Source organism: Corythoichthys intestinalis, chromosome 15 (genome assembly GCF_030265065.1).
Source record: "Corythoichthys intestinalis isolate RoL2023-P3 chromosome 15, ASM3026506v1, whole genome shotgun sequence".
In the NCBI taxonomy this organism is placed as follows: Eukaryota; Metazoa; Chordata; class Actinopteri; order Syngnathiformes; family Syngnathidae; genus Corythoichthys; species Corythoichthys intestinalis.
Genome location: NC_080409.1, coordinates 41,699,341 through 41,724,718, shown reverse-complemented (window position 1 = coordinate 41,724,718; position 25,378 = coordinate 41,699,341). Strand labels below are relative to the sequence as shown.

General features: G+C 39.6%; 1 protein-coding gene across 2 annotated transcripts in view; it reads left to right on the top strand.

Moving 5' to 3' along the window:
- The window catches only part of aqr (aquarius intron-binding spliceosomal factor), a 145,165-nt gene that overhangs the window by 108,092 nt on the left and 11,695 nt on the right, over positions 1-25,378 (top strand). For both annotated transcript variants that reach the window (XM_057859735.1, XM_057859734.1), the window contains exons 32-33: positions 933-1,103; positions 10,632-10,717. In XM_057859735.1, the coding sequence (XP_057715718.1) occupies positions 933-1,103; positions 10,632-10,717 (257 nt within the window). The remainder of the gene's footprint in view (positions 1-932; positions 1,104-10,631; positions 10,718-25,378) is intronic.

The following is a 25,378-nucleotide window of genomic DNA, read 5'->3' as shown; positions in this document are numbered from 1 at the left end:
AAAAGGTCAGGGGAAAACTATCAGAAAGACTTAAGGACACGGCTACTGATATACTTTGGTGTATTGTGTAATATTTGATGTTGCTAATGATTTAATGTGCATAGTCCATAACTGTCCAGTCAACATTTTGAGTTCCACAACAGTTCTTTTTTATTGTGTGATGTATATATTAGGCATAAGGTGTACATTTAACAAAACAAAATAAATGCATTCATTTTGGATGATATGCATAACTGATGCTAGAACAATCCAACGATATACTGGCAAGCGGGGTGGCCAGTGGGGTGGCCAAGAAATTTATAGCGGGGGCCGTGGCCACCCCTGGCCACCCCCTGGTGGCGCCACTGTCGACGCCCAATCCATTTAGAGTAGAAACGTTTGTTCATTCGAAACCAGAGCATTTACAGTCATTCTGTCTGATTTTCAGGGCATTACAGGTCACTTGCTGTTCATTTTAGGGCATTTACAGGTCATTTCCTGTTGAGTTTGAGTCACTGCCTATTCATTTGGGTGATTCTCAAAATAAAGAGGAAGTGACCCATAAAATACCCCAAAATCAACAGGAAGTAACTGAAAATCAACAGGTATATGAATCAATAAATGGCTCAAAATTACCTCATTGCTTGGCATTGGCTGCCACTGACGGCCATAGACGAAGACTGCGCTGACTGTGTTTTAGTTCCGCTTTACTTGACATATTTCAATAATCGGAATTGGGATGTTTGTGAGTCGTCATTGAATCTTGCACGGCCGAATCGTGAATAATCAAAGAATCGGAAATTTTGCACACCTCTAGTTAGAATGTCCTTAGGTCAAGGAAGCAATTTCTGAATTAATTTGGCTAAAAACCTTGAAGCATTTTTAAAATTATAAACTTACTGTTAACTGCAGAGGAGTCCTTAAACGTTTCACCTTTCTATTTCCCTGCGAAGAATCTGGGCGAGGCCGAGTATTCAGTGGCTCTCTTCATGTACATGCGTCTATTGGGCTACCCGGCCGACCGCATCAGCATCCTCACGACCTACAATGGACAGAAGCACCTGATTCGTGATGTCATCAACCAGCGCTGCGCCGGGAACCACTTCTTCGGGCAACCGAACAAGGTAAACATCTTACTCAACTTGACAGCCAATTTCATATTCAACAGTTGAGGCAGTGGCAATCCATCTGGAAGCCTCCTAGCCAAACAAAGTAGGGGCGTGAGAGCGTGTGCACGTAAGATTAAAAAGGATTGTGCGCGGAGTAACAACAGCTCCTTGCCGACTTCACTCCCAAAAGACGCCGCCGGCTTCCTCTGAAGCCAGCCCACGTTAACCGCCGTATCCTAGTCTGCGCAGCTTCACATCACTGCTTGCAAATGCTTGTTTTTTTTCCACACACGGTTTGCCTCAGGTTAAGCTTTTCGCCCTTTTTCGTCTTCCTACAACTGTTCACCTTCTACTTATATAAAGTCAAAGAATGCATGTAGGAAAGAAAAGGGTGCTCGGGAGACCTTATGTGTCTCACCTGATTTGGTTTAGGGCAAAAAAATAAATAACTTTATTTTTCACAGAATCCAGATCCAGGCATGAAAATCACTCACGTTTCGGCGAAATTCGCCGTTTTGAAGTCAAAAAGGGGTGACCTACGTGAACTGTGTAGATCCGAGGAGAAATTTTTTTTGGGGGGGTGTAAATCCATCTAACTAACGAACGACATGTTTTTTTTTGAAGTTGCTAAGCCTGTCGCGATATGCAATGAATCCATTTATCGCAAGGTAAATAAAAATGAGGGCGGTAATTTTCACTGCTGCGTTTTATCACCGTGTGCGTGCATACATTTGTGCGTGCGTGTAAATGACATATGAGACTTCAGTTGTTGTGTCCAGATGTTCTTAGGTCAACAACACGCCGTAGAATTACAGTTCACACATACAAAATAAGGAAACACATCTCTATTAAACACTATAAATGTTAGCATTGCTACACTGAGACTAATGGGGGAAAAAAGACAACTTACGTTAGCCTGCTATAAAACATACCGTAATTTCCTGGATATAAGGCGCACCCGTGTATAACGCGCACCCCAAATTTACTTGTAAAATCTAGGGAAAATTATTGTACCCGTTAATAACGCGCACCCCTATTTTAGCACCAATGAATAGAAGAATACAAGAAAACAGAGCTTGTGTACAGATACAGAAACGTCATTTTACTGACTGGTGAAACACAGCACAAGCATAGCATATTGGTAGTTCAAAACATTACCATAAACTGACAATATGTACGTAATAATAATATTTGACAACTTCTCCAACATACCAGAATCCAGGAGAAAACAAAACAGATGTGGCTTTTCCTTTAAAGGCTGCTGTATAACCTGCTCGTTTCATCATGATGAATAAATGTTTCTTCCATGGATTGATACGGAAAAATGAAAGTGAGAACGTAAGTCGGAAATCCGTGATGTGGTGGGCTGCATCGGAGTCGGACAGCCTCACCATGTCGCGCCACGGCAAAAAAACATTTTCACTTTTTTTCCCAAAGAAGAACCATAACAAAGATACATTTGAAATCTTCATTAGCCAGGCTAATGTTGTAGCTCTCAGCTACGGTACATGTACCAGATACGTTACCCTACGTAATAATACTTAATAAGAATTTTTTTTTCGTCGACTTACATCTCGTAGTAGTGTTTTTTTTTTTTGTTTGTTTTTTTTTTTATTTTATTTGGTCTTAATACGTACTGTATTACCACAACAATTATAGTCCTCCTGTTAATGGACTCATTTCAAGGTGTAGGGGAAAAATTCTAATAGCCACGTAAAGAGTTTTACTTGTTTCGGTGAGAAGGCGAAAAGTTTTTTTTGTTTGTTTGTGAACTACATTTCCACACAAACGCACATTGAAGTACCATTAACTGAGCAAGGTGAAGTATTAGAGTCATTTTTGGAGTGTCCCAGAGCTCGCGAAACTTGGAAAAAAAGTGCATTTATCGAAGTTTCGTCAGCCACAACTGCGTATATCCGTCTGCCGAAACAGCCTGGTAGCACAGATATAAGTATGCTGGCACCTCGTCGTTGGCGTTTGAGCGGCGGCGCTCTGACGATTTTGGGCCGGCCCTCTTGGCACATATTCATTCAAACTTGGTCTTCCTTCCAAGATAGCTGTCCACAGCTCACTTTCACCGAAAAGTTCGAGCCAAACTACTGTAATGCCCCGGTTATGGGTTAGAAGGAGAGGAGTCGGTATTGGCTTACCCACTTTATTGTGGTAACAATAATATAGAAAAACAATAACAAAATAACAGCGGACTGCCGCGACATGTGACCGCTATTTCGCCATTCTCCCGTTCTTCCTACTCGTTTCCCCCTGCGTCACAGATCCCCAGTCCGATCGTCTCTTAAGGGGGCCGCGCGTAGTTACGGACATTACAATAGACAATGAATAGGTTGCCGCTAAACCCTTCACACTCGGCAGCCGCTAGTTTGAAGCAGCCTTAAAAAAATATGAAAACCCAAATCTCATTTGCAAGGCGTGGTGGCATTTATTTTGGTGTGGCGGTGTGCCACAATCTTTTTTTTTGTAGGGGAAACCCTGGCAATATTTTTTGTGTTTCTAATAACATATTTTAGTAAAAGAACATTGTAGCTTATTGGAGGCTGTAAGTCTTTTAAGTCCAAGGTTCCCTTTAACGTTTGAACAGTGAAAATTATTTCAGTTCTCCTTCATTTCATATGTTTCTTTATGCAGTGTTGTAGTGCTCAGTTTGTTTTTAGCAGGGTCATTTTGGCGTGGTAACAGCATCTCTCAGCATTCACATGACTGTCATCTTTATCTCTTTGTCTTTTTTAATGTATTCTGTTGTGACAGCCAGTCAGCAATTGTGCTTGGTCATGCTAAATGTCCTGCAACGTTATAAGACTGCCACTGTCATTGGGTGTGCTGCTGGCTTTAGTCAGTATGCGTGCCTCATGACAAGCTGATGGGGCAGGAGCTTGGGAGTGGGGGGGTTGACAGGCTGGGAGATCTGCTGAGGAGAAAGAAAGATGGCCGCGGAAGGAGATGGACATTTAAAAGGTCATCGTGCCTGAGCTTCGGCTCCGCTGTGTACCGACAATGTGTCATCGGGGCCACAACCGAGAAAATGTCAGCGGCTGGCCCACGTTATGGGATGACTCCAATTAGAAAATGAGTGGGTAAAATGAGATCCAACACAAGAGCTGCGTCAAGGCACAAGGACGGACACTGACCCGATTTCCCCCCGATCAAGGCACAAATACGGACAAAACAGGCAGAAATAATATTCTGTTCATCTGCCAACAAACTAATTGTTAACAGGAAACGTTTACGAGTCTGTGGAATTTCCCTGCAGCTAAAACAGCTGACCGCTCATGCCAGTTTAAAAATTTATTCGGTCATATCCAACCATCCATCTTTGGCAAAGTGCATTTATACTCTATTGAGTCGAAAACTAGTAAATGTTGACATACATAGATAGTAGGAGTGGGAACCTCTTGGTACCTCACGATACGATACGCGATACAAAGCTCACGATAACGATGATCTGACGATATGGCGATAAAACGATTATCGATACATTGGTCAGGAAATCATTCTATGATATTCTACAAAAGACTAATAAACAGAAAAACAAGCTTCTGCTGTGAATTGGAATAAGTTTATCACTAGTAGGAGTCCAGTCCATTTGAACTGGGAGGGTGGCAGTGAATGAACGTTTGTTCATTCGCTGCCATCCCTCCCACTTCAAACGGATTGTACGTCAATGGTCGTCAGTGGCAGCAAATGCCACGCAATGGGGTAATTTTTGGCCATTTAAGGTCATTTACCTGTTGATTTTCAGTTACTTCCTGTTGAATTTGGGGTATTTTATAGGTCACTTCCTGTTTATTTTGAGTTACATAACAGGAAGTGACCTGGGAATCACCCAAATAAATAGACAGTGACTCAAACTCAACAGGAAATGACCTGTAAATGCCCTAAAATGAACAGCAAGTGACCTGTAAATGCCCTGAAAATCAGACAAAATTACTGTGAATTCTCTGGTTTCGAATGAACGAATGTTTCTAGTCTAAATGGATGGGGCGTCAAGCACCGTCAATGCAGTATTAGAGTTAACTGAGACACTATTATGGTGGAAGATTTAGGTAGCAACTTGTTAGTTCCTTTTTATTTATTTATTTATTTTTGGGCATTGACACCTTTTTAAACGATATCTCGATTCTTGGCAGAAGCATATCGATAACCTTTGGGGATACAAAGTATCACGATACATCACCATTTCCATATTTTGTTACACCCCGAATAGATAGTGTGTAATTTTAATTTAGTGTGTAAGATTAATTTTATTTTACCTCAAATACCGGTCTGGTTGACCCGTACACGATGTGTAAAAACACTTCAAGTGTTAATTTTAAAAATTCCCAGTACATTTTTGTTTCAGCAGCCAGCAGAGTGAGCTTCCACATCTTGAATGCTCCACTTCTAACCATAATGGTGTCATTCAAAACCAGGAATATTACATGAGCTGCTTTCTAGTCCTAAAATTGGGAAATTAGGTGATCTGGTAAAAAAAAATGATCAAGTGTGTCTGTAGTGAAACAATTTCACCCAAATGGTATCATTCAAATGAGTAATAGCAAGGTATTTAGATAGTATTTGTTTAAATGACGAAGTTGGAACTTGCAGATGAGAACTTTCATTGCATTTGCAATTACACCGGACACATTAGCAGTAAGCTAATGTGTTTTAAGTATAGTTTTATGTACACTTATCTTTAAAACGACACACATTTTAACAGTAAACACTTGACACAAATCAATGGTGTTTAAACTTATGTTCAAATTGACACGCACTTTAACAGTAAACACTTGACACAGATCAATAGGTGTTCAAACGTCCATTTAGCCTGATTAATATGTGTTATGAACGGCAAGCCGTTGATGTGGATCCCAGTCACAGACCCGAACACCAGGAATAGTGAATGTTTGTATTTAACAAGTGAAAGAAAGGGAGCACGCCAAAATATGCGAGTATAACAAAGTACAACTAAGGGGGCACGCCAAAAAACGCGAGTATAACAAAGTACAACTAAGGTAGCACGCTAGATGAGGTGAATATAACAAAGTACAAAAATCTAACTACAAAGTCCAAAAGAGCACAAAAGTAAAAACGATCAAACCAAGACACAACTGTAGAAACGACGGGAAGCACAAAGGATGATCAGGTACATACAGCGGCAAGCAAGCCAAGTAGCAAGCTTGCAGATGGCGATAGGAGTCCTTAAATATCAAGCATTCGTAATGCGCCACAGGTGTGTCGCATGGCCCCGCCCATGCGGCTCAATCAGGTGCTGAATGAAAAAAAGACACACGCATGACAGTATGTAAATTTAGTTGATTAAATTAGCCTAATTTGCCTTTAAAAAAAAGTCCCCTAGCTTAAATGCTGCGAATGCTAACGTATTTACAATTCTCAAACAAATCGCTCACAAATAGCTCCACTGTAGCTGTAAACGTCACTACAAATACACAAACATATATTAGCTGAAACAACTTACAGCCTGATGTGGGCCAAACCAGAGCACTGCTCTCCTTATCCATGTCAAACGTCTAAGTACAATACAATACTTTTGGACTGTTTGGACTAGGAGTGGGAACCTCTGGTACCTCACGATACGATACGATTTGCGATACAAAGCTCACGATAACGATGATCTGACGATATGGCGATACAACGATTATCGATACATTGGTCAGGAAATCATTCTAGAATATTCTACAAACAACTAATAAACAGAAAGAGAAGCTTCTGCTGTGAATTGGAATGAGTTTATCACTAGTAGACGTCCAATCCGTTTGAACTTTGAGGGATGAGGAACCCTCCCACTTCAAACGGATTGAACGTCTATGGCTGTCAGTGGCAGCCAATGCCAGGCATTTTATTTTTAGTTACAGAACAGGAAGTGACCTGGGAATCACCCAAAATGAATAGGCAGCAACTCAAACTCAACAGGAAATGACCTATAAATGCCCTAAAATGAACAGCAAGTGACCTGTAAATGCCCGGAAAATCAGACAGAATGACTGTGAATGCTCTGGTTTCGAATGAACGAACGTTCCCAGTCTGAATGGATTCGGCGTCGTGCACCGTCAATGCAACCTTAGAGTTAACCGAGACACTATTATGGTGGAAGATTTTGGTAACAACTTGTTGGTTCCTTTTTATTTATTTTTATTTTTTTAGACATTGACACCTTTTTAAAACGATATCTCGATTCCTGGCAGGGACATATCGATAACCTTTTGTGATTCAAGATATCACGATATATCACCATTTCGATATTTTGTCAAACCCCTAGTTTGGACAGTTATTTTGAGATTAAGGGGTACTTAACGTTTGTGGATAGTGTAGCGGTACATTAAGGGTTACGACTTACGCGGTAATTCGGGTTACAGCACCGGCAGAGGAACAGAACTCCTTCGTAACCTGGGGACTACCTGTATTTTTACAATGTTGCCCAATTATTTCACCAGTCACGCCACTTTAAACAAATAAGCATTTCGCTCTTCCAAACAAATGGTAGCCCCTTAATTATCGCTGTTTTTAAATGCTGTTGTTCACACATGGATGTAGGGCGTTTGTAGTCTACTAGAATGATGTTACTTATAACAGAACACACGTGCCATCCCCCAACTGTAGTCGAAGTAGACCCAGCACATTGTTGCCTCTGGTGCTGCACCTGTTCCGCACAGCAACAAGGGACCTAAATAATACTGGTCTATCACGTTAACCCTGTCGCTCTACTCATGCTGGCTTTAGCTTGTGGCATCACTGCGGCTTGCCGTAGTTGAAAGCCCATTTTGCCTCTCATTACTGTCGAGATTCACATTAACGCTTATGCACTCCTTGGGCTTGTTTTATCTATCATTTTTGGTTGTTACAGGCTTACAGCTTGTGGCATGTTATTTTTGACACAAGTGATTTTTAAATTGTTTTATGTGTATGTACCACTAGTAGTAAGTCGTTAGCTGTGTTTACATTTTTTTTGTAGTTCAAAGAGTTTTTTTTTTTTTTTTTTTTTTTTTTTAAATACAGTGCTGGCCAAAAGTATTGGCACCCCTGCAATTCTGTCAGAGGATGCTCAATTTCTCCCAGAAAATGATTGCAATTACAAATGCTTTGGTAGTAATATCTTCATTTATTTTGCTTGCAATGAAAAAAAACAAAAGAGAATGATTTTTTAAAAAAAATCATTATGATTTTACACAAAACTCCAAAAAATGCGCCGGACAAAAGTATTGGCACCCTCAGCCTAATACTTGGTAGCACAACCTTTAGACAAAATAACTGCGAACAACCGCTTCCGGTATCCATCAATGAGTTTCTTACAATGCTCTGCTGGAATTTTAGACCATTCTTCTGTGGCCAACTGCTCCGGGTTTCTGGGATTTGAAGGGTGCCTTCTCTAAACTGCCATTTTCAGATCTCTTCACAGGTGTTCTATGGGATTCAGGTCTGGACTTGTTGCTGGCCACTTTAGAAGTCTCCAGTGCTTTCTCTCAAACCAACTTCTAGTGCTTTTTGAAGTGTGTTTAGGGCCATTGTCCAGCTGGAAGACCCATAACCTCTGAGGGAGACCCAGCTTTCTCACACTGGGCCCTACATTATGCTGCAAAATTTGTAGGTAATCTTCAGACTTCATAATGCCATGCACACGGTCAAGCAGTCCAGTGCCAGAGGCAGCAAAGCAAACCCCAAAACATCAGGGATCCTCCGCCTTGTTTGACTGTGGGGACCCTGCTCTTTTCTTTGAAGGCCTATTTTTTTCCTGTAAACTCTATCTTGATGTTTTTTCCCAAAAAGCTCTACTTTTGTCTCATTTGACCAGAGAACATTCTTCCAAAACGTTTTTGGCTTTCTCAGGTAAGTTTTGGCAAACTCCAGCCTGGCTTTTTTATGTCTCTAAGTGGGGTCTTCCTGAGTATCCTACCATAGAGTCCCTTTTCATTGAGATACCGACGGATAGTATGGGTTGACACCGTTGTACCCTCGGACCGCAGGACAGCTAGAACTTGTTTGGATGTTAGTCGAGGTTCTTTATCCACCATCCGCACAATCTTTTGTTGAAATCTCTCATCAATTTTTCATTTCCGTCCACATCTAGGGAAGTTAGCCACAGTGCCATGGGATTTACACCTTTTGATGACACTGTGCTCGGTAGACACAGGAACATTCAGGTGTTTGGAGATGGGATTGCCCGTGCTTCCCCACAATTTTGCTTCTCAAGTCCTCAGACAGTTCTTTGGTCTTCTTTCTTTTCTCTATGCTCAATGTGGTACACACAAGGACACAGGACAGACATTGAGTCAACTTTAATCCATTTTAACTAGCTGCAAGTGTGATTTATTTATTGCCACACCTGTTATGTGCCACAGGCAAGTCACAAGTGCTATTAATTACAACAAATCAGAGAAGCGTCACATGATTTTTCAAAGGTTGCCAATACGAACCCCCCCCCCCCCCCCCCCCCAATTCTCTTTTGTTTTTTTTCATTGCAAGGAAAATAAATGAAGATATTACTACCAAAGCATTTGTAATTGCAATCATTTTCTGGGAGAAATTGAGCATTATCTGACAGAATTGCAGCGGTGCCAATACTTTTGCCCAGCACTGTACTAATATATGTTTGAAGAAAAACCATTGTTTCATCTACTTACCTGTCAGGTTCAGGATGTGTGCCATTAAAGTGGTGTTTTCACATTACTTTTGCCAGTAGGCGAAACCTACGGAAAGCGGAAGTTATATATTTGGTTCTGTATGTATGTCTTTTTGTGTTGAGGATAACTAAATAATGAATAAAGGGATTATAAGTCCACAGGATATTTTTGTAATAATGAAAATGAAGGAGTGATTACATTTTGGGGTAATGAGGTCACAGATCACAAGGGTCAGAAAATGAAGTACGTGGTAACTTGACAGAGGATTAGCCTATTTAACTTTTGCTGGATAGGTGATAGGATGAAAAGAGCGTGATGACATTTTGGGGCATAAGGTCAAAGGGAGAATGCCCACCCTACAAAATATGGTGATGCTTTGAATTTGGCTGCTTAGGCGGAGGTCTGCTTTCTCAGAGTGCTCCTCTAGTTTTACAAGTGTTGTTGCACTGCCTCCTTTTAAAATATCTTAGTATCCTTGGTGCACACTTCTCGGTGTGACGGGATTACTACCGTGTCGAAGCAAATTGGCTGACTCGAGTTCCCCTTTTTGCAACCACTTTTATTCACTGCTCTTGTAAAAATAAAGAAAAAAAAACTAATCTCTGATCCTGTGGCAACCTTGGCTCCCTCCTGAGTCTCAGGGGTCCAGGTATGAGGCAAAATGGCGGCAAATGCCTTCGTAAGCCGTCTTAGAGACGACTGCTTGTCACATGGTGATAACACCCACACAAGCACAGGAACCTTCTTGCATCTCCGCAGAAGGATTTGCACCCCCCCTAAGCTAAATCCAAAAAATGCACTCTCATTTACTTTGCATAGAGGAATCATCATTTACTTCGCATAGGGGAATCAGCTCAAGTCCCTTTTGTTAGAGCAGGGTGCTCAGTAATAACACTGTGGCGTGTCTTTACAGGTGACGACTGTTGACAGGTTCCAGGGTCAGCAGAACGACTACATCATCCTTTCACTGGTCCGAACCAAAGCTGTAGGACACCTCAGGTAATAAAACTTCCGCATATCCTGTGTACTGCCAGAATTGCCTTTCTGCATTGTTTTGTTAGCACAGAGGTTTTATTTTTGATGCTTTGTCCATGGTGACTAGTAGGAGTGGGAACCTCATGGTACTTCACGATACGATTCGCGATACAAAGATAACGATGATCTGACGATATGGCAATACAACGATTATCGATACATTGGTCAGGAAATCATTATAGGATATTCTACAAACAACTAATAAACAGAATAACAAGCTTCTGCTGTGAATTGGAATGAGTTTATCACTGGTAGACGTCCAATCCATTTGAACTGGGAGGGTGGCAGCAAATGAACGTTCGTTCATTCGCTGCCATCCCTCCCATTTCAAACGGATTGAACGTCTATGGCCGTCAGTGGCAGCCAATGCCAGGCAATGAGATAATTTTGGGCCATTTAAGGTCATTTACCTGTTGATTTTCAGTTACTTCCTGTTGATTTTGGGATATTTTATGGGTCACCTCCTGTTTATTTTGAGTTATAGAACAGGAAGTGACCTGGGAGTCAACCAAATGAATAGGCAGTGACTCAAACTCAACAGGAAATTACCTGTAAATGAACAGCAAGTTAAATGCCCCAAAAATCAGACAGAATGACTGCGAATGCTCTGGTTTCGAATTAGTGCTGCAACGATTAATCGATTAACTCGAGTATTCGATTAAAAAAAATTTTTAAATTTTGCTGCTTCGAGTATTCGTTTTTGAAAGTGTTTGCATTTATTTTTATTGATTTGGGTGGATACACGGCCCTCTAGTCTACCTGATTTTTCACATGGCTGAATCCATCTGGTCCCTGTTAAGACCAACATAAGCCTTTGTTTGAGCTAAAGATTTTTTTGAATGCATTCCTAATTTAGTTTAAAGGTATATTTAGCCATTTTTTGTGGGGAAAATGTGTCTGAGCCATTTGTTAAGAGCATTGTAAAAAAGCGTTAGCATTGTATAGCATTTAAGCTAGCGAACTTTTGCTATGTAAGTTAGCCAATTGTTCTTTTGTTGTACATAGATCCTCTTTTTTTTCTTTTTTCTATAGACCGTGTGAGCCTCCAGTATTTTAATTTGTTTTGTTACCTGTCCGATTACTTGATTATTCGAACTAAATAGTTCATCGATTAATCGACTACTAAAATAATCGATAGCTGCAGCCTTTTTCGAATGAGCGAACGTTTCCAGTCTAAATGGATTGGGCGTTGAGCACCGTCAATGGTAGCCTTTATTTTGGGGTATTTTATGGGTCACTTCCTGTTTATTTTGAGTTATAGAACAGGAAGTGACCTGGGAATCAACCAAATGAATAGGCAGTGACTCAAACTCAACAGGAAATAACCTTTAAATGCCCTAAAATGAACAGCAAGTGACCTGGAAAAGGCCTGGAAAATCGGACAAAATGACTGTGAATGCTGTGGTTTCCAAATGAACAAATGTTCCCAGTCTAAATGGATTGGGCGTCAAGCACCATAATTTTTTTAGACATTGACACCTTTTTAAACCGATATTTCGATTCTTTGCAGGAGCATATCGATAACCTTTTGGGATACAAAGATATATCGCCATTTCGATATATTGTCACACCCCTAGTGACTAGTTTTTTTGTTGTTGTTGGTCAGTTAGTTCATTTATAGGTTAGATCAATCTTGTGTTGATAGTGGGCTGCCATGATTATTCCACTATTCAACAACTAATGGATTATCAAATGAATAGACAACTATTTTGATAACATTGTTCTACAAGCAAAGTGCTTCCTGGATAAAAGTAGTGAGACTTGACAAAATTTGGGTCACTAAAATGGAAAAATAAGGTCAAAAGTGTCAATGGACCGATCGCAAAAGCCCCACCCCCTGTAAAACTCTGTCAACCCAAGGCTCTGCCATATTCTCTCAGTGACAATGATTGAGTGAACGAATGATTTATTGATGATGGCGGGAGTTCAAATTTCTGAATTTGCACTTTTTAATGAAATGTTTTTGTTCTGTTTGGATTTTTTAAAATGAATTTTGTCAAGAAGCAAACAGAGTTTTGCAGTATGCAGTGGCACAGTGTGTCCATGGTAATAAACTTTAAAGAGAGGAGACCATGATTATAATCGAGGCAAAATGCTACCACCTGCAACTTAAAAATGAAAAGCCCCTATCTAGCTATAACGTTTGCTGCTTAGTAACAATATGGCATGTGTTCTAGGAGTGGGAACCTCAGGGCACCTCACGATACGTGGGAACCTCAGGGCACATCACAATACAGCAATTATCGATATATTGGTCAGAAATTTGATACATGAATTCTACGATATAACTGTTGAAACAGGAAAAAAAAAGATATTTCAAAATAGAAAAAGTACTGTTTAAGTCATTTATTAAACAGTGACCTTTTCTGTGCAACATTGCTGTAAAATATGAATCTACTGCAAATTGTGTACCTGCACATATGTAGGAAACAAACCACAACCACTGATATCTCTTGGAGAGATCAGGATGAATGGCACCCTTAATTTCTTCAAAATTTTAAATCTTAAAAAAATAATAATAATAAATTAACAGTGCTGTAGGTGTCAGTCAACAGTTGAGCTTGGAGTGGGGCAATGGTCTTTTCTTCGTATATGACTTTTGTTGCCAAAAGCATTGGTTTGAGCACTTCCACCATCTGCTTCAGCATTTGAGATGTCAGACTCGGTCACAATTTTCCTCCCCTTAACAACAACAAAATAAAACAAAAAATAGTCGTTACTTAATAGCTTTTGAGTTGAAATCCTGATTTTTTTGTGTTGGAAGTATTGAGTGAATTGAAAAATTTGAATTGAATGTATAGAAATGAAAAATGCAATAATTACCTATTTTTAATATGTAGGCTACATTAATTATCATGCACATCACCTTATATATCTTGGAAGCTAGTCAAACCATTTTTTTAGCTTATTGCATCAAAATGGCAGTCATAACAGTTTGTGTAGTAAACCAGATGGAAAGTGGTTCTCAAATAATATCGAATAAATCAGTAAGTTCATGTAGGCTTGTTCGATATTCATTTTCATCCAGTTTAGGGTCCTGGTTTATTTTATATCACTCAACACCAAATGTCATCAAAATAATACATGTAAAATGAAAAATCAATTACAGTGCAAAACTTTCTTACCTCAAGTGATGAAAGTGAAGAAATCCGTGTCCACTTCGTCACCAGCTGGCAGTGAACCTTATTTTTGTTAGACAATTCTTGCATACTGCAAAGTCCTTGTTCACCTTACTTCCTTTCTTGTTGATGTAAAATCTACAATCACATGTGTGATTTGTAGCACTATTTTTGTCACTTTTTCCTCCACCGTTCCCACAAAGCTTTTTTTTATTTTTTTTCAACCCACTTGGAGCTTCTTCTCTTCTTCTCTTGACAACTTGTGCACACTTTACCTTCACAGCCACTCTTGAGCGCCCCTAGTGGACCGCCAAGGAATTGCTCAACAAACACTGAGCAGTTTACAGCATCCAATGGCCAATGTCACATAAAAGTATCGATACTTGGCGGGAGCATATCGCTAACCGATCAGGTTGCAAAATATCGCGATATATCGCTTTATCGAGATATTGTCACACTCTTGATTTGTTCTGTCAGATTTTTCTCCGGAAGCTTTTGCTGCAATGAATAAGCGGTCTTTTAGATTCAGTCGGATTATCAATATTGTGCAGAAGTGTTAAATAAGCAATTTACGTCATAAACATACATGTACAACATGAATATGATGTAAATAAATGCTCAACGTTGAGGGAACGTTGAAAGCTGACCGCAGCAAAATGATAAGGTGTGCGTGAGGAGAACGTTCCGTCCGTGACCAATTGTAAGTTTATAGAAAGTTTGTGGTGTTTACTTTGGACTTTAAGTGCTTGTGTCTTGACTAGGGTTGGGCATCGTTTGAAATTGAACGATTCCAGTTCCGATTCCTCATTTCGATTCTGGTTCCGAACGATTCTCAATTCCGATTCTTTTAAGAGGCAGGGTCAAAGGGGAAAAAATGCAGCGTCAAAAAAATTGCATAGTTTATATTTGATACTTCTCGATGATTTTTTAAATTACAAATGAACTTCTCACAGGGCTAAGTCTAACTTGTATATAAATATCAGTCTTTTAACTCAAGCAATTTTTTTCCGCTCGGCAGTCAGGGCATCGAAGCAAGGAACCGAAATTTTAAAATTCGAACGATTCCTGGAGCATCAGAGAGTTACAACCGGTTCTCATCGATGCTCGATGCCCAACCCTTGTCTTGACATCTTAGATAGATTTTATTCGATTTGTGTAGTGACAGGCTAGTAAACAAGTAGTCAGTCAAATGTTAGCAATCTAACGTTACTTGTCAAGTTTACGTATTCAAATATTATTATTATTATTATTACAGTGGTACCTCTACATACGATCGCTTCGACACACGAACTTTTCGACATCCGACGTAAAATTTGACTTGCCATTTGTTTCAACATCCGACGACATGCTCGAAATACGACGACAATGGCAGCACCGCAGACGAATGCATGGCGGATTTTCTTGTGTGACAAATCAACACAGGTTTCAGAAAAGGTTGGTACAGGTGGTGAAACAAGGAAAAAGTTGACGCTTACCTTCTAAATGAAGATGCAAATGACAGAAAAATATGAGCGTAAGGTGGGCATCCGTGAAATGGCTCAACAATACATCTCCACGGTCCTCCTCCGACCATCATTCGCCAGTCTTTATAAGTTAAGCTGACAATTCTTATTGTGGTAACATCTCCAGAGAAATTGCCAGCTTCGCCACGTTTTCATCATTTCTTTCACAACTTATTCAACACAAAACGCCTGCTGTCTGCCGCAATTGACGATGTTCTCAAGAAAGCATTGAAAGCGAAAGTAAACTTTCACCCGCTCCCCTCCCTCTTTGTCACGTCAGCGCCGCGGTGCCTTCAGGTACAGAAAAAAACGTCCGCCTTATTAGAACCCGTTTCGTTACACTATTACAGGAATTATTATTATTATTATATTATTAATCCGATTTTTATTTATTATTTATTTGTTTTGCTCTATGTAATTGCCATTTGTAATAGTACCAGCAGTATTTTTTAAGGATTTAGTGCAGGTTTTTGGGCTGTGGAACGAATTAATGGAATTATAATGTATTCCTATGGGAAAATCCTGCTCGACATACGACCATTTCGACTTACAAACAAGCTCCTGGAACGGATTAACTTCGTATGTAGAGGTACCACTGTATTATTGTTTTTTTGGGGTTGTTTTTTACAAATCGATCATTAACCTACCTTTGAGCAAGCATAAGTGTCCTTGGGTGACTGTCTTGACATTGAGTTGTATATCTGGTCGACGACAGAGACTTATCAATAACTTGTATTTGTTGAGCCTTCTTTTTTGGCTTTGAAAAGGGCACACAAAAAAATCTCCCCACAATCCTTCAGTTTACCTGGTGTCGGAATTACAGGTACCCCACGCACAGCATCAAACCATCGGGTTTTTGCTATTTTAAAGTTAGAAAAATGTTGTTTTAAGTCACTACCACAATACATTCCTATGCAAATACTGTAAATAGCTAGATGTTCCACTTTTCAGATTTGGGGGCGTGGTTTTGCGATAGGTCCATTGGCTAGGTTTTTGAGATACAGTATCTGGCCGAAATGTTAAAATCCAAGCAATTTAGGCAAAAATGGGTATCAGTTGAAATGCAAAAGGTTATTTCTGGGTCAACATAAAGAAAGAAATTGTCTACCATTTCAGAATATAATCGTTTAGGAAAGAGCTTCGAAATAATATGTTGTTTTCAATGTATTGCAATAAGGGGTGTGCCATCTTAGGCACTCCACGATTCGATTCGATTTGATAATGGAACAATGATCACGGTATTGACGACGATCGAGGTTATCACGATTATCATGATCATCGATCCATCGTACATTACTAATTGGTAAAGTAGCCAAGCAAATTTATGTCCAATATTTATATAAAATATCCTAATGATTAACCAGGAACGATGGAAAAATGCCCATACAACAAAAAGCTGCCCTTAAACTGTTTTTTTTTTTTTTTTTTTTTCCAAGAAAGTTCAAAAACATTAACCATTTTAAAGGCAGTACTTATTTCTCAACATGCCCATACAACACACAGCTGACCTTGAGATACTCTTTTTCACAAGAAGGTGCAAAAACATTAGCTTTTTCAAAGGCAGTACTTATTGCTCTCAACAATACAAAAAAATTTCCGCTAGTGGAATGAATTCCACATTTTCTGGAAACAAAGTGTCATTAGAAATAAGACTTTTTTGAACCAATATACTGTTTTCACAGATTTCTGTACTATTTTGCATGTTTGTAGTGTTACCGCTGTACTTAATCCTGGTTTTAAACGTTCTGCATCTGGAGTAATTTATATACACCAACAAAGAACGCACAACTTGACATGGAAATATATGCTAGCAAGGTCGCTAATTAGCATAGCGCTCGACGCTAACTAGTAACATTTCAAAAACCACAACAATAAAGGCTAAACAGTACAAGAGGGATCGTGTACTCACCTCTGATAGACGGACACGGGACTTAGCAAAACACTAGCAACTTTTTTCAATTAACACGACTTGAACCTTCTGCTGGACAACTGAAAGACAAGGAGCAATGAACTATCTCTCTTCCCCTCTCGCTCTAAAAAATTACTTGCGCACAGAATCACAACTGCCGGGTCCCTGCCTGTTTCATACACAAATTTATTTTCCAGTCTTTTGAAAAGGAGTAAATCTCTCGCTCAGTAACAGGCAGCATCCATCATAACGTTGTGCGTACGTCCGTTAAAGGTGTCCGGGCGGCAGACGTGTTTTGAATTTTAAGCCGCTACGAGTGGCTGTCATAGTTATTAGGGCACTCCCTTATATTGCATAAGTCATGGTGTTTTGGAAGTGGATAAAATGCATTAATGTTGACACATTTCAGAAGCCGTTGAACACACTGATATATGCATCTCATGCAAATGTAGCATCTTGTAAAACTGATATTCTACACCAATGTACAGTGCCTTGCAAAAGTATTCGGCCCCCTTGAATCTTGCAACCTTTTGCCACATTTCAGGCTTCAAACATAAAGATATGAAATTTAATTTTTTTGTCAAGAATCAACAACAAGTGAGACACAATCGTGAAGTGGAACAACATTTATTGGATAATTTAAACTTTTTTAACAAATAAAAAACTGAAAAGTGGGGCGTGCAATATTATTCGGCCCCTTTACTTTCAGTGCAGCAAACTCACTCCAGAAGTTCAGTGAGGATCTCTGAATGATACCAATGTTGTCCTAAATGACCGATGATGATAAATAGAATCCACCTGTGTGTAATCAAGTCTCCGTATAAATGCACCTGCTCTGTGATAGTCTCAGGGTTCTGTTTAAAGTGCAGAGAGCATTATGAAAACCAAAGAACACACCAGGCAGGTCCGAGATACTGTTGTGGAGAAGTTTAAAGCCGGATTTGGATACAAAAAGATTTCCCAAGCTGCAAACATCTCAAGGAGCACTGTGCAAGCCATCATATTGAAATGGAAGGAGCATCAGACCACTGCAAATCTACCAAGACCCGGCCGTCCTTCCAAACTTTCTTCTCAAACAAGGAGAAAACTGATCAGAGATGCAGCCAAGAGGCCCATGATCACTCTGGATGAACTGCAGAGATCTACAGCTGAGGTGGGAGAGTCTGTCCATAGGACAACAATCAGTCGTACACTGCACAAATCTGGCCTTTATGGAAGAGTGGCAAGAAGAAAGCCATTTCTCAAAGATATCCATAAAAAGTCTCGTTTAAAGTTTGCCACAAGCCACCTGGGAGACACACCGAACATGTGGAAGAAGGTGCTCTGGTCAGATGAAACCAAAATTGAACTTTTTGGCCACAATGCAAAACGATATGTTTGGCGTAAAAGCAACACAGCTCATCACCCTGAACACACCATCCCCACTGTCAAACATGGTGGTGGCAGCATCATGGTTTGGGCCTGCTTTTCTTCAGCAGGGACAGGGAAGATGGTTAAAATTGACGGGAAGATGGATGCGGCCAAATACAGGAACATTCTGGAAGAAAACCTGTTGGTATCTGCACAAGACCTGAGACTGGGACGGAGATTTATCTTCCAACAGGACAATGATCAAAAACATAAAGCCAAATCTACAATGGAATGGTTCAAAAATAAACGTATCCAGGTGTTAGAATGGCCAAGTCAAAGTCCAGACCTGAATCCAATCGAGAATCTGTGGAAAGAGCTGAAGACTGCTGTTCACAAACACTCTCCATCCAACCTCACTGAGCTCGAGCTGTTTTGCAAGGAAGAATGGGCAACAATGTCAGTCTCTCGATGTGCAAAACTGATAGAAACATACCCCAAGCGACTTGCAGCTGTAATTGGAGCAAAAGGTGGCGCTACAAAGTATTAACGCAAGGGGGCCGAGTAATAAACACGCCCCACTTTTCAGTTTTTTATTTGTTAAAAAAGTTTAAATTATCCAATAAATTTTGTTCCACTTCACGATTGTGTCCCACTTGTTGTTGATTCTTGACAAAAAATTAAAATTTTATATCTTTATGTTTGAAGCCTGAAATGTGGCGAAAGGTTGCAAGGTTCAAGGGGGCCGCATACTTTTGCAAGGCACTGTATCTCTGTAATTAAATAACATTAAATAACTTGGATACTTTAGCCAACCAGCACTTAAATCTTTCATTTTCCGATCCATTTCACCAGAGAAAGTAAAATTAAGCCATTTTTTATCTCGGAAGCAGATATTTTCCAAAATTTTGTAGAATGGTGTAATCGACATATATTCAGAGACATCGTTGAAAATGGACCCCAGAATCTTCAATCAGTAACTTCACTCCTTAATGAAACAAATAGCAACTTCTGAACTTATCAACAATTTCTGTCCTTTACATTTTTAAGAAAACAATACCATCTTTAGTCAGTGAAAAAGAAATACAATATCCCTACATTCTTCTTAGCAAATAGTGGAATATTTGGCGAGCGAGGCTATTGTTCTCTGCTAATTAAGTTAAACATCTACCCGAGAGAAAGACTTGTAAGGTTCAAATTGTAAAAAATCAATAAGTGGGCTGTCATTTTTTGTCTTCTGATTCCATCCTGATTTGTTTTTTGTTTTTTGGCATCCCTTTTCATACCCGTTGTCCTATCACTCACTTTTGTAAGAGGAGATCATTGAGGCTGAACCCAGCAAACTTTTGCTGGCCTCAGTTTTGAATATTCTGTTTACCTGGACAATTCTCTGCTTTGCCTCAGCTACTTTCACCCACGTTCACACTGTACTGTCAGCAAAAACAAGCAAGCCAAACAATAAGTCATCCTCTTTTACAACTAAATACATGCCCCCTGTCTTTGCTACGGGGAAACTCTTAAATCTCTATTCCTGATGTAAGCAAAGACAAAACATGATGCTCGCCGCAGGATATAAACATTTATCTGGCTGAACTGGCTCTTCTTTTATCATTGTTGCTGGTTTTCACACCTCTTCAGCCCATGCCTTGCTGGATGTTTGTCAGGTGCTGCATCGTGAGCAGCGATGGAGCAAGGTTAACATTCAAATAACGATATAAAACAGCTGTAGGGCTGCAACTAACGATTATTTTTATAATCAATTAGGGCTGTTAAAATTATAGCGTTAACTGGCAGTAACTAATTTTTTAAATTAATCAATTAAATATTTGACGCATTTAACGCACATGCCCCGCTCAAACAGATGAAAATGACAGCACAGTGTCATGTCCATTTGTTACTTGTGTTTTTTGGTGTTTTGTCACCCTCTGCTGGCGCTTGGGTGCGACTGATTCTATGGTTTTCAGCACCATGAGCATTGTGTAATTATTGACATCAACAATGGCGAGCTACTAGTTTTTTTTTTCTTTGAAAATTGTACAAATTTTATTAAAACGAATATATTAAGAGGGGTTTTAATATAAAATGTGTATAACTTGTACTAAAATTTATCTTTTAAGAACTACAAGTCTTTCTATCCATGGATCGCTTTAACAGAAAGTTAATAATGTTAATTCCATCTTGTTGATTTATTGTTATAAAAAACAAATACAGTACTTATTAAGCCTGAACGATATATCGTTTAAACATCACCATCGCAATGTGCGTGTGCGCGATAGTCCCATCGCAAGCACGTGCGATGTTTTTTTTTTTTTTTTTTTTTAATCCACATATGCCTTGCTTTCTGCTCTTCGCACAGCCTCACACCCTCCCTCTCCCAGCCCTTTGTTCCTCTCAGTCACTGCGGCACTTGCTTATTAAAGTTAACGATGGCTTTGATCTGGCCAAAGAAGCCGGGCAGCAATCTGTCAATCATCGTTTAACTTGTTAAACAGTTTCTGCAAGGAAGCCGCGCTGGAATGAATGTGTGTGTGTGTTGTGCGTGTGGAGACGTTGGAGACATATAAATCCCAGAAGTGATCATGAGGAGTTTGAAATTTCTACATGTCACTCCAACTGTCACAGCTAAGGTAGATAAACAGAAGCATTAAATAAAGCCAAGTATTTATCTACTACAGTACTTTATTCATGTTCAAAAATGATTTGGTTGGACAGTTATGTTTAAAACTGATCATAATTAAGATATTTGAAGTGCTTAAAAAACATTTATACATGACATTTATATACATTTTTTAAATCACTTTGGGGGGAAAAGTGAGAAAAAAACATGTCTTATATGTATCTCTTTCCAATGCTAAATCTGAATAAATACATTGAACACAAAAAAACACACACACAAAAAAATAAATAAATTGGAGGGGGTGCTTATCGCGGCGGGTTCTGGTCCCCATTAACCGCGAAAAACGAGGGATCACTGTACACTGTGATGATGGTGAGTCATCCAAAGTCTTTCCAAACAGCTATTCAAGTCATCTCGTGAAAATTTCTTTTAAAAAAAAAAAATTGTTTTTTAATATCGCAATATATCGCAAACCCCCAAAAAATCGCAACAATAGTTTTTTCCAATATCGTTCAGGCCTAGTACTTATGTACAGTATGTTGAATGTATATATCCGTCTTGTGTCTTATCTTTCCATTCCAACAATAATTTACAGAAAAATATGGCATATTTTATAGAGGGTTTGAATTGCAATTAATTACGATTAATTTTTAAGCTGTGATTAACTCGAGCCCTAATCTTTTTGTTTCAGAGCAGTAAATGTATTTAATCGAATCGAAAATCGTGTCCCTCGTATCTAAAATCCTAAATGTTAGGGACCATCTGAATGTCAGGTGCAAGTATTTCTTTCCGTGGTAGTTTGGTTGGTTTTGATTAGTTTCTTGGTTGGGTATTTAATTCTTATGTCAGGGGACTTGCTGGAATGTTAACTGGTTGGTTATTGAGTTTGTTGGGGGTTGAAATGTTGATTAGGCACTTTGTTGGTTAAAAAATTCTTCATTTGTACCACTGTCCACCAGTTCACAGGATTTATAACACAAAAACAACATTGCTAATTTGTGCATTCCTGCCATGTCAGATGTTTTTTATTTTTAGTTTTTTTTTCTTTTCATTTTGACTATTTTGGTATGGTCCCCCTGCCCCACTCCCATTATTTCTCTGAGTCCTGTCTAGTAGTCCTCTCCCTGTTTTTCCCCAACTCTCTGCTCCTGGCAATCTGCTACCGTGACAACGGCGGGAGGTACAGCCGACCATATGACAAGCCAACCCTTTGCTTTCATGGGCTGGGGGGGCATTCCTGCGCACAGACACACACTCACACAATTTGACAGGGATGCACAGATGCAGACGCACTCTGACTTATATACACACATACACACATGCAGTGCTGGTCCACTGTGCCCTGGCGTGTCACACAGCGCTGCCCAGGTGGGCGTCTCTCGCTCCGTGCCATGTCCACAGGCTACCGTGTGCCCCCATTGGCTCACCTCCTCTCTTATTTCTGTCCTCATTGGTTGTGGCTGTTGTACTTTGTCTCTGTGGAGTTTTGTTTGTCCTTCTCATTTGGCTTCACAAGGACTCCATCTTTAACTCATCGAGCACCTTGGAAACATTAATCTTCTTAATCAGGTGGACGCGTGGCACATTTTGTTCTAGACTCCTCTCCATCAAATCAAAGATTGCTCTTGGAATAACCACCCAAGCTTTTATTCCCCACTCCAAATGTTCAGACATCCTACAAGCATAAAACGAGCTGGTTAATGAGCCTCATTGAGCTGCTCCATTAAGTTCCCCCATTGCTTAGAAATTAATAAAATGTCACTCACAGGGACATGAAGACGCAATAATCCTCCTTGGGTCAGCAGCAACTTTAAATTCTCACATATTCCGACATGGCTGAAACTCAACTGATTTTTATTTGTGTGTAAATCCTGATTTATATACATTTGTACCAGTTTGCACTTATATACACGTTTACATGGTTTGAAGCAGTCACTATCATCTATTTTTACAATCAATTATTCTATCAATCCAACAGTCAAATGTTTAACATAATCATCTCCTCTATTACAGGTAGTCCCTGAGTTAACACGTACTCAACTTACGCGATTTCGACTTTACGACACCTGAGTCTCGTTCGCCATTTTGTTTTGTTGCATAAAATGTACTTTATTGTACCTCACAATATCTTACTTTTTTACTAAATATGAAGTGTTCTGTAATTTCAATTCAATTCAATTTATTTGTATAGCCCTCAATCACAACAGAAGTCTCAAAGGGCTTTACAGAGGCAATATGATACACAATTAGAAATGAAGCAACAAAGATGAATAGATACAGTTCAAGTCCTGGGTATCCCCTATCCTTAAGACCCTCCATGCCGGCAAGGAAAAACTCCCAAAACCCCAGAGTCAATTGGGAGAAAAATGAGAAACCTTGGGGAGTACCACAGTCAGGAGAGATCCACTCCCAGGACTGATAGACAGGAACCCCAGAACTGCTAATGGGAATTAGCAAGCGAAGTTATAGTCCGTAAAAATACAGAGGAGTAAAGGAGCAAGAAGAGGTCCCTCTAGTCAGATGAGACGGGGGTAGCAGCGAGGACAGCTAAAGAGTCTCTCACACTTTTCGGGCCTATTATAAGGACTTCTGTCTTTTCAGGGTTAAGTAGAAGATAGTTAGTGCTCATCCAGGTATTTATATCTCGGACGCAGGCGCTTAGTTTTTCTACTTGCCTGACCTGCTCAGGTTTAATTGATAAATACAGTTGTGTGTCGTCAGCATAACAATGAAAGTTAATGCTATGTTTTCTGATGATATTACCTAGAGGAAGCATATACAGCGTAAGCAAGATGGTCCCGAGGACCGATCCTTGCGGCACACCATAACTAACTCTAGAGTACGATGATGATTGCTGGTTTACATTGACAAACTGGTACCTATTAGATAAATATGATTTAAACCAGCAGAGGGCTGCTCCTCTAATGCCTATGTCACATGTACTCGCTAAATGTGAAGATGTTCCGCTTTACAGACAGCAAACAAGGCAATTGTGCTTTTTGAAGCTTTTACTTCCTTCACTTTTGACAGTTTGTAAAGCTGTAATTAAGCCTGTCGCAAGTCAAATTATCGCACAATAAATAAAAATGAGGGCGGTAATTTTCCCGGCTGCAATCACCGCGTGCGTGTATACATATGATACTCCAGTCTCTTTCACAGTTGTTTATTGGCCATCAACAAGCCGTAGAATTAAAGTTCAGACATACAAAATAAGGAAACACTTCTACATTAAACACTGTAAAATATTAGCATTGCTACATTCAGGCTAATGGAAAAAAGACAGTGTACTAACCACTTTAGTCTGCTATAAAACATTGACAGTCTTCTCCACAATGCAAAATTGCGTTTGAAAGGTGACACATCCAATATGAAAACTCGCTGGATTAAAGAATTTGCAAGCGATGCGAACAAAAGAAAAACAAATTTATTACTGATACATGCATAACGAAAGAGAAGTGCATTTTGTTTTTGTTACTTTTTACTGAGTGTAAAGCTTACGGTTACTCGCTTAGCAAACGTACTTACGGTGAACATTTTAAAATAAAAGCATGTCTTGTTCAGATTTCTGGAGGCAATCGCATATACTTCAGATTCTACACTAAGAATACATTTACAGTGCCCTCCATAATTATTGGCACCCCTGAAAAAAGATGTGTTTTTTTTTAGCTTCTAATGTTTTTTTTTTTAAATTCAAATAATATGGGACCTTAATGGAAAAAAGAGAAAAATCCTACCTTCAATACAAGTGCATTCATTCAGTGGGGAAAAAATCCCACATTAAGGAAAAAATATTTGACATCAAATAATGTGTGTCACAATTATTAGCACCTCTGGTGTTAATACTTTGTACAACCCCCTTTTGCCTACAAAACAAGGTCTGGGGACTGAGATGGCCATGGGAGGAGCGTGAACTTGTGTCTGGTGAACCATTTCTGTGTAGATTTGGCCATATGTTTAGGGTCATTGTCTTTCTGAAAGACCCAGTGACGACCCATCTGCAGCTTTCGGGCAGAGGGCAACAGATTTTGATTTAAAATGTCCAAGTATTTCAAAGCATTCATGATGCCATGCACCCTAACAAGGTTCCCTGGGCTTTTGGCCCCACAGCATCACTGACCCACCCCCATACTT